The sequence below is a fragment of the Ciconia boyciana genome, chromosome 16 (assembly GCF_034638445.1).
Source record: "Ciconia boyciana chromosome 16, ASM3463844v1, whole genome shotgun sequence".
Classification (NCBI taxonomy): Eukaryota; Metazoa; Chordata; class Aves; order Ciconiiformes; family Ciconiidae; genus Ciconia; species Ciconia boyciana.
This window is the reverse complement of record NC_132949.1, coordinates 13064040-13074867: the sequence shown is the minus strand read 5'-3', so window position 1 is coordinate 13074867 and position 10828 is coordinate 13064040. Positions and strand designations below refer to the sequence as shown.

The window sequence follows — 10828 nt, the reverse complement described above, 5'->3', positions numbered from 1 at the left end:
CTAACAAGCATTTCAGCATATTTGTGCTTATTGAACACATCAACCCCACTACTTCCTATACTGAGAGAGCAGGCGATTTGTAGGCACTAGTATATTTTTATCTTATGAGTATATTTAATATAAACTAAAACTTTATTTCTCAGCCAGGCTATAGTTGTCCCTAGATCTGCCAGTCCCCTACGAAAGTCTGCCCTTGAATTTTCTCCAAGGGTGAGGAAGAACAGATGTATGGGTGCTGGCTGATATTAAGCGGTCTGGAGGTGATAGCCAGAAGCTTACCTACTTGCTACAGAAAGGCCAAACATGAGGGCTGGTATGAGGACCGAGAACAGGACCCCTTCCTGCCAGGATGGGGTGCTGCATTTCCTCCTCCCTGTCTTGGGCTGCATGAGACTGCTTCTACTTGTAGCAACTGAAAAGTCCTAAATTCATAAAAAGAATGAGATAATGCAGGTGAGCCCTTGGAAGGAGCCATCTACTACTATGGCTTTCTTTGACAGAAACTGATGCACGTCAGGAAATTTCCTCTGTTATCCCTCACTATCGTGTGTTTGCTTGCTTGGGTTCTTCTTATGTCACTGATGAAGGAGTGGCTTTAAAAACAACAACGTGGATGGGACTGTCAGAGAAGTCTTTTCAGACACTGATTTATTAGAGGTTATCTTGGCCTATAAGGCCACTGCAGTATGGGGTGCTGTGGCCACCCTAGTCCTTAGTGAGTATCTACAATGCACGAGGTCATATCAAACAGTCACCTCTGTTTTGCTTGCTGTGCGGTAATGATGGTGGTGTCCTGGAATATAATGCAGTTGTTCTACTGTGTTGTGCCGTCGGGAGGCGAACGCTTGGCGCTTGGCAGAGGTTGGGTTCATACCTAAGGTATTGTACAAGTTATTTGAGGCACTAGGATGGGAGTGCATTTTTGTCATCCTGTAGCGATCCAAGACGGGTGTTGATACAAAGACATCTGTGTGTGACAATGCCCGTGACATAGACTGCTCGGGGTACCCTGACCGCTCCGGGGAGAGCAGGGGGTCTTGGGAGTGGAGGCGCTCTGCAGACAGAAGCTGCTCATCTGAGAGGATCCGTTCATAGGACATGCTAAACTCCTCGGGCATGATCCTCTCAGGAGACAGTACTCTGTCCTGGGACATGGCCCTGATGGGACGGCGAGGCCTGTCCCTGTGGTTGGTCTGTTGAGACATTTTGATGACATTGATAGGGAGTGTGCCCCGGGCTGCCAGGTCAGGCAGGTGTCTCCTCCTCATGTAGTATTCATCAGCCTCTTTGTCAGCTGTTGGAAAGGAAAGGGAACAGTTAGAAACGTCAGAGAGTTGTCCCACAGGATGAAAAGGGGCTGTGTACAGCATACAGCCTTGGAGCAGCCTCCTGGTGAAACCCAAGGGACCATCTACCAGCAGCTGGACCGGGGCATGGACATCCATGTCAGGGTGTTGCCTGTCAGAGAGACGCCAGCCCTGTGTGGGTTGTGTCACCATGGGCTTATGGCAGACAGAGAGAGTTATAACTGCATGCAGACAGGTATAAGTCCCTGTGCAATGCATCACACCTTCTCACACCATGGCACAACAGACTCCATATGCTGTCAAGTCCAGACTGTGGTATCACATGATTTACATGAACGGCGAGTTATGGAGAAATTATCAAATGTCACCTTCACAATATGCTTGTAAAGAAAGCACAGGGAAGGTGAGCTGAGGCAGGCAAGTTGCCCATTTGAGGAAACTCATACCTCGTTTCTGGCCTTGGATGTGGATGTGCTCTGAAATCCATGACTGCCCTCATCACATTTTTAATTATTATTTTTGAATATTTGTAAATGTGATCACAAAGCAGGTTTGGTGGGCATGGGATACTCTCTCTGAGACACTGAATCATCTGCCTAAGCTTTCGTTTTCCATTTTTTCAGACTCCTTGGTTGCTATCATAGAATTTATCCCATGGAATGTTTCTTTCTCAGTTTGCTTCCTCTGTGTCTTAAATGATCTCTTTGTTGCACAGGAGATCAGCACACACACACACATACCCACACTCCTCTTTTTGGCTTTCAGACAAATGTCTTATACTCAGAGAGGATGGTGGCCGCTGCAGACGTACCCTGATATATCACTTTAATCCTAAAGCAGCTGGAATGATCTGATTCAACCAACTTGTAATTTGAAGAAGCAACTCCACAATTATTTCAGATTTAAAAAAAAAAACAACCAACAGAAACACAAAAACTTTCTGGTAAACCCCTTTGATGTGCCTATGCCTTAAATTGGGGTACTGGGATTACCTATCTGGAAAGAGGATTAGCAGTCCTTGGGCTTCAAGCCCAGTGCAGCTTGTGAACTGTCATGATGTACCTGTGGCTGCAGAGGTGTAAAGCGTGGAACATCAGTCCCTTATCAGAAGTATACTGGCATAAGTGGAAGAGCACAACGCTGACCTCCGTGGGTCAGGGGATGGAGGCATGTTTAATGCTCAACACTGATCATCTATATGAGCCTTCCTCCTCATTTCTTTGTCTGAGATGTTTTCTTGATGTGTCCAAAAGCATCTCCCATCCTTTCTGGCTCATCAGTGACTTCAGAAGACCCCAGAGCGAGACTTATCCCAGATACCTGGCAGGCAGCCATCCTCTCCTTGGACAAGACAGCACAATACCCACTGGTGTGCAGGAAGGAGATTCCTCATGCAAAGATAAAGCAAATTTCTCCACCTTACAGAGGAAACGGGGTCTCTTGCAAAGTAACCTTATGGGAGCAGCCTGGCATAGGGATCACAGAGCTGGGAATACACACACATGACCCAATAAGTACTTTCCCACCAGTCTTGAGCCAAGTGTTGATGGGCAAAGACATCATCACTTATATGTCCTGGACAGCTTCTGGTATCTATCAGAAAATTCCTTTGGAAAGTCTTTTGCTTATAAGACAAGTATGATAAAGATATATGATAATGATAATAAAGAGGAACCTCATTGATTTTCTCATCTCCAGTATTTAATTCAGTAGTAGGTGATGTAAGATGGGAAAGTATCAGATAGTGGAAGAGGAAAATTTCACATGCCTGGACTTTCTGAGGGTGTTGAGAGATAAAAAAGAGCAAAGCTCTGCTGCAGGACAGTCTGGGCTCATGAGGTGGGTGAGGTAGATGGTCTCACTTCCAATGCTTACAGTCTCAGTAGGCATTCAACAGACCTGGTAGTTAAATATGGTGTGGAAGTTTCCTGTTTCCTCTGACATAGCCATAAACCTATAGGTTTTATGCACCACATTGGCTGAGAAATGAAGACAATTGGCCAGCTGTCCCATGAGGCAGACTGCTCTCAGAGGAAATGTCAATACCTCATGATACGTGATTGGTGCTGACAACATCCCAGAAGTTTGCTCCCAAGACAACAGTTACACATTAGTGCCTTAAGGTCTTCAGGCAAACCCTGGAGTGCTGTAAGAATCCTGTGCTGGATGATCTCACTCTCTAATTTCCTCATCTCCTCTCCCACACATTCAGCGCTCTCTTCAATGCCCCCAGGACCCTGTTCCTCATGGTCCTGCAAACAGTCCACATAACCCAGAGGATCTGTGAGGAGGATGGTTGATCCCCCTGTCCCAGTATCCAAAAATACAAGCTGAGAACACGCGTGCTGAAATGCACAGCCTGTTGGCACCGCTGTTGCTGCCAACCTCTTCTTTACAGCCTACACACCACCAAGGTGTGAGGATTGCCCAGACCTCTCCTCTACTGGTATGCTTGCTGCTGATGGGATTTGCTCTCTAGAGTATATATTGTAGGACTGATTCTTTTTCTGCAATCAAAACCTTCTTGGAAGAGTATCTTGTTGCAAATGTCAGACAGCAGCTCCCCTGGCCTCAAACGCTTGTGTCTTTAAAATCACCTTCTAGGAAGCCTGAGAAGGACTGGCGAAATTCCATATGGCCAGAGTAATGTTAAACATTTTTATCCTATAACGTGGCCATAGATAGACTTGCACATGTTTAGTGTGCGCAGGCTTGATAATGATGCTTGAGGCTGGGTGCAGAATAGGAGCTAAGCAATTAGCACTCTGGCACTTGGCCTCTGCTCTGGATGAGAGAAGTTCCACTGGATTTGCCCAAGTGACTCTAAATAGATGTAATTAAAGCAGAAAACATCCCAAATGGAGATGTGCTTGGATGCTCACACCTGGCTGTGGTAATTTCCAGCAGGAGCTAAACCAGCTTATGTGAGGCTTACAGTGGTCTGACTCTGCTAGTGAGGCGGCAGAATCAGCTGATTAAAAGTGGTTTGAAGTTGTTCCTTGCTAATTTGGATAAAAAATGCAGCATGCTCTACATTTTAAAAGTTTTGCCAGTTAGGATCATTAAAGATATCCTTTCCTTCCCTCTTCCATCCCTGTAAACAGTGTAGAAGTCTGCGTGGCCTTTTGCTGGCAGTGGCTAAACCATTCAGGGAACTGATTTCATTTCAAAGGTGTTTCTAAGCTCGTACAGGCTGTCTCCTCCCGTGATGCTGAGAGACATGTTTAGATGTTGGCACAGCTATTCTGGGAACATTTTCAGGTGTAGACAAACTTCACATCTCCATCTCAAAGGAATCAAAGCCGAAACAGCAGTTTCCCATGAACAACATGCTGGTTTAAGCAGGCACCAGACAGCCATTTAACAGGCTGTTGCCTCTGAAAGGTGGTGTCAGTTCATGAGCGTTGCTGAACCAGTCATAGAGAATGTAGCTTGACGAGAGGCTGAGCGTGCTGTATCACACACGTGCCTTCATGCCGAGGGAGAAACTCAGCACAGCTCTGTAACCACAGCATTTCTGCACCCAGGAAAGTAATGAAAAGAATACAGCTCCAGGCTTTTGAGATTAGAGGTACCAGGTGCTTCATTCAGTGTCTGGGGGTGGGAACTGTGGACATCTGGTTGCATAGTTGGCTAAAATCAAAATGTCTCCATGACTTGAAACAATCCAGTCTGATTCATCTCATCGTCATTGCACCAGCAAGTTCACTGGGATAGTGAGGCTCTGATACTGCTAACCCTTATCTTTCCATTGATGCTCATATGAAAACTGACATTTGTAATTTTAGCCAAAATAAAACTACAATCAAATAGGTTTTTCCCTCATGGATGTGCTTAAAAATTCAAAAATGTGTCCTAAGTGGATTCCAAAAGGCCATAATTGACAAGCAGACAGAAAGAAATCACTGGTCTATTGATTGACAGAAATTTTTTTTTAAGCCAATCTCATACTTCTGGGGCTTCACTAAACTTTTTCAAACATGTGGAAGTGGAATTACTGAAAATCACATTTTCTGCACAATTTCTGTGGGTTTTTTCTTTTTTTTTTTCCTCTCCTCCTTTTCTTTCCTCCTTTGGCAGTTTCTGGAGCATTGACCAGGGGCTGGTCTCACCAAACTTCGGGAGTGCTTGAGTGCTTCATCTGACTTGGCTTTAGGATAAGCTGATTTGCCCTCAGGCGGCTTTTTTTTGCCTCCCATTTGGAGGGAGAGCTCCAAATGAGTGCTCTTACTCACACATCTCACCTCAACATGTCTAAGATGCCATTGCAGAAAGGCAGAGTACAGGTCCTCTGACACTGTAGTTAGAGAAATGAGGTACATTTGTGGTGTTCTGGGAAGAGACTGCAGAAAAGCCAAGGGCATTTTTTTCTTTCCATGATTGTATGTTAACATGGTTAAAATATGTGTGTATGTGTATGTATGTAAGGCCATCATAGTAATTTCTTTGCTTTTCTTAAAGGTAATTTCTTTGCTTTTCTTTCTCTGCAGTTCCAGTGTATTTCCTCATTGGGCTTGGCTCTCCTGTTTTAATTGGCTTTAACATTTTCAAGCTGCCTAGTCATTTGTGATGATTCTTTAGCCAATACCAAGTGTTTTAATATGCCTGAAAATATTAGCTTCCTTCCTGACTGACCTTTCTCACTTAGCTGGAAACAGCAATTCCCTGGAGCACTGGGCAGGACAGAATTAATACAGCTGCTCTTGCTCAACTGTGTGTTCCCACACCCACCCACCACTGCTCTTCCCTGCGCCAGCCTGACAGGGTTGCCAGGGCAAAGCTGGCATAGGGCTTCCCATGGGGGTGGTACCCTGCCCCTCAGAGATCCTCCTACCTGGCTTCACAGGCAGGAACTCTAGATGGGTTTCCTGTTGTCTGTGCCCTGAAGTAAGAGCTGGGAAGGTAAATAGCCATGGAAGCAGAAAGCTCACTGCTTGCATGGGACCTGGTTCTGGATGGCTTCTATGCAGCCAGCAACCTGTTTCCTACTGTTCCATAAAAGGTCTGGACATCTTTAAGCCCTTGCTCTGGAAGGAGAAGCCATGGTGCTGCTTTCTCAGTCAAATGCCAGCAGAGGTCAGTGCCTGCCCTGCAAATCCAGCAGTGAGGAACTCCCCTCTCCAAGCTGGGCACCTTCCTTAGGGACGCAGAGGTGCAGGCAGCAGGTATAGCTCATCTCTTCCTTGTTGGACAAATCACTTAGGTGAGTCTCCTAAAGTAGGATGTACTTCATTAAGCTCTAGTCATCAAAAATTAAGCTTTTTATCCAGCAAAGAGCTAGGTAGCTTGCTACAGCAGCTCTGGTATCAATGAGAGACTGGGACCTTCAGAGGGTTTCTCATAATATGGAAAAGATTGTCCTTCTTCACTGGTTATAGAGAAGTCTGCATCAAAGAGACAAGATGCCGGACTGATGGATGGCTAAAGTAGGGTGAGATGGATCTGACCATACACTTGCTGAGCTCTGTCTCCTCATCTCTGGCAAGGAGATACTAAATATTCTTTCTTCCTGAATGTGCCTTGATTATTCAATATAGATGTTCTTGGGCAGAAACTGTCTCACTATTTGTATCTGCGAACTGTGGGAAAATAAGTGACGTTTAGCTGTCTGGCAAGCCTGAAGAAACCCAGACAAATAGCTGAAACACAGATTAAAAAAGTATCATCTAATGCTTTTTGTTTTACTCAAATAGAAGTATTATGTTTGTTAATGAGCTTTTCTCAACACTCATTTTTTTTAACCATGGCAGGGAGTTCATTAGAAACAAGTCATTTTAAATATGAAAAATAAACCCCCAATAATTCATTTGCAAAGTCCAGCATTTAGATATTACTTTTGACAGATTTTGTGTTGCCTTTAACGCCTTCATATGTCATAAGAAAAGAATATTGCTGGCATTTTACGAGGAAAGATCTAGGAGCTGGGTGCCTATTTTCCTTTGGCTCTGGAGAAGACCAGCTATAAGGAAGTGATTCAGTGATTCTAGAGGTGCTGAGTATATGCAAATCCAGTGGGAGTGTGGAGCGCTTAGCACTTTTAGAGCTGAAACTGCTTATTTAGTTACTCAAACGTATAGTGTGAGGCAGTTGGTTTGGCATTTGTCAGGTGCTTTGCAAGAGGAGGGACTGGGGCCTTGCAAGGATGACTGAAATATATCTAGACCTGCCATTGATGGGTAAATAGCTGGTATTTCCATTGCAGTGTGCAGGGATTCCCTTCTAGGGTTGATGCTGGGGTTGAGAGTGGGTGAATGAACTCCACTCTAACCAATGGCCAAAGACTAACTCTGATGTTCTTAGATTCAGGCTGACTGCCAGGTATCTTCTGAATGGGGACAGGGACACTAACTGTCCAGAGGGTCAGGAAAAGCTCAAGAGGGGGAGACTGACTATGCTCAACACATTCTTGAGGACATTTAAACTTGGCACCTTAACACAAGCCTATTTTTGTCATTTTAGACAAATGCAGGAAATGCATTTGTCTGGGAAATGCAGTGCTAGAATTCAATACTTATTCCCTTCTGCTGTGATCCACTGAGGGGCAGGTTGGACAGGTAAGAACCTGTCCTTTCTTCAACTGCTGAGCAAAATTTTCTGCACCTGATGGATCAGACTGCTAAGACACCACTTAGTAAGGTATTGCTCAGTGCACGGATGGCATTGCTTGGTGTGAGTGAATTTATACTCAGTGTGAATCAGGTAAGCATTGTAGGAGTAGGTAGAGGATAGTGTTCAAATCTGACATACATTTCCAGATGTTGGCTGTGGAAGGGGTGGGAATTTCAGTTAGCATTCATTTGTGGTTTTTTAATGTTTCAGTGAGATACATCAATAACTTTAACATAGAGCTTAAGGAGATTTTACTGAGCATCTATGCACAATATGTAAAGGAAGAAATGAACCACAGGCTGGAAGAGATCTTGACCATCCCTTGCATCACAACAGGAGCAGCCATTGTTGCTGTTCCTAGTGAGCACTTCTCTAACCTGTTCGCAATGATGCCAGGACAGACATCTCAGATTCTGAATAGGAAGTACATATCCCAGGTAATCCCAGCACTGCAAATCAGTTACAAATGAAACAGCAGTTTTCAGGGCTATCCAGGGGGTATATTTGTCGTATATTTCAGCTGAGAAATGAAAACAAATCATCACCTCACAATGGGGACATTTTAAAGCAGTAATATTACAATGCCCTGATTTCAAGAGTTTTCCAATATCAGATAGTATCATCAAAGCAGCTCAAGAACATGAACAGTTCATCACTGGGATGCAGTGAGGGAAAAATGCTTATGGTTGGGACTGTGAGATCCAAATGTTAGCAGAGAACAAAGCTCATGGCAGAAGCAAAGTTGTGCACATGGCACACTGAATAGGGAAGATGGCAGGCTCTGATCACAAAATACCTCGTCTCTGTTCTCCAACACAGTTAAGCACACGGTTGCTTTTAAGCACATCAAATGTATTTGCCTTAATGTTAAACATGTACATAAGTCCCACATTGAAGTGCCAAGGAGTGAGCTGAGATTTTTATGTGCTACATTTCCATTCCATTTTCTCTTCTGGAAAATCTTCCACAGAGAGATTTGTTATGGACAGTTCAAAGGCTTCCCTGACACTTAATTTTGTGTGTCTCACTTAGCTGGCTAAATTGGGAATGCAGATTTTATATAGATTAAGGAGGTAGGATCTGCTCCTCATCCTCATCTACCTTCAATGAAGCCATTGAAAGTATAAACACCTAAGTTATTTCTCTAAATTAGGCAGTGTGTATACGTGGCTGTATCCAGAAAATGTTCATGGAAACATACTAGAAACCTAGTGTCTGAGTCTGGAGAGAGCATTTGTCTGCACAAATATAACTTATTTCATAATCCCACCAAAGCTGAAGAGTTTGCCATCAGTAAAAGTGATGGGCTGGAGCATTACAGGAAAGTTGGCAGAACAATGCAATACATAAAACAGCAAGAAAGAACAGTTACTAACTAGTGTGAACAGGGCAGTAGGCAACATGCTGAAATATCAGAGACGCATCATGTATCAGTGTATGGCACAGGTCAGGACCAGATCCGGACACATACACCATGAAACATGGCAGATTGCAGCACTGCTCAAGGCAGGCAGATGTGCCCCTACTGAAATAGATGCTTCAAACCATTTCAGCATCTTTCTGTTGTCCTGAGTTTGTCATCTGGTTCCCGCTACCCCCACGGATGGTGAGATATCTGCCCTGGGTACGCCAAGGTGAGCTTAGCTGATCTGAGGCAGCCAGCTGGGCTCATCTTGACTCCAGCAGAAAGAAAAACGATTCTCAGATGACTCTATTAGAAGCAGATACGAAGCAGAGTAGTGGGAGGCAGCACAGCAAGGAGGTCAGTAAGCAAATAACCACAGGTGCTCTCACAGTAATGAAGTGACTCTTTCTCTGTACTCTTCCTTGATGGGAAGTGACAGCCAAAAGAATCATTACCAGAGATGCCAACTTGGGCAGTACAACAACAGAGAGAAGATTATTGCCTTAACATTGTACCCACTGAGGCTTACAAGCCAATCAGATACAAAGGAAATGAAATGAGCTGACACCTACTTAGTCTCTTCAGAGAAGAATATTTACTTGGGTTTGTCTTGACGGCAGACTCATAGGATGGTGGGAGGTGAGAGAGGTTCTGGAAGGACCGGGAGAAGGACAGATCATAGGGTTCAGTGGCAGAAGTAAGGATGTTGTTCATTCGCGGCTTGTCTGAAAAAAAAAAGCAACAGAGAAAGGCATGTCCACAGTTGGCATCAAAACAAGTTGAGAGAGGCAAGCCATTCCCACAAACTCTGGCAGGGAGAAGAGCTGTATCTGAGCCAGCCTCAGTGACAGGCTGTTGGACGTATTTCAAACTGGCACCGGCAGATCGGTGAAAAATGGATCCTGTGGCATTGTTTCCTTGTCCACAGTGATTATGGAGAGAAGCAAACTGCTGCCTTGAAAGCACATACACCAACCAGCCCTTCTCACAGCGGCATAGAGGGTCTGGTGGACTGTGAGTCACCTCACTTACCGTGGAGGGCTGTGTCACAGTGCTGTGGACTGACCCCACTGTAGCCTGCATGAGTTCAGGCAGCATCACCTACCTTTACCGCAGCAAGGTGTGCTTTCCCCACCCTCAGAGATATGGAAAGGAGTCTATGGGGTTATTTTAACTGGGGTTGATAATCAAATTGCTCTCTCATTGTGCCAGATTTCTGATTAATGCTCTGAACCTGGAGGCTCCTGGGCAAAGCCGTTCCATGGTCCTAGGGGTTCTGGTGGGCTCTAGAGATGGCCATGCTTCCCCTCTACACAGGAAAGTGTGAAGTGGAGCTGTGGGGTGCACATCTGCGTGCAGACAGAAGACAAGGCAAGGTTTGGAGAGGTTCCTGAAGCAGGAAAGGAGGTGCCATCCCTGAGGGGTGGAGCATTCCCCTCTACTTATTTTCATTTTGTTGATCACTGAGGGAGTCCCCAGTCAGTGTCAAAATGCCCACTGTCAGGAT

General features: G+C 44.8%; 1 protein-coding gene across 1 annotated transcript in view; it reads right to left on the bottom strand.

Annotated features, from left to right (window-relative positions):
• Window positions 1-743: 743 nt before the first annotated feature.
• Window positions 744-10828, bottom strand: part of SHISA6 (shisa family member 6) — a 251470-nt gene continuing 241385 nt past the window's right edge. Inside the window, exons 5-6 of the mRNA XM_072881134.1 lie at window positions 9894-10046; window positions 744-1294 (exon numbers count right to left, since the gene is read on the bottom strand). Coding sequence (XP_072737235.1) covers window positions 744-1294; window positions 9894-10046 — 704 coding nt within the window. The remainder of the gene's footprint in view (window positions 1295-9893; window positions 10047-10828) is intronic.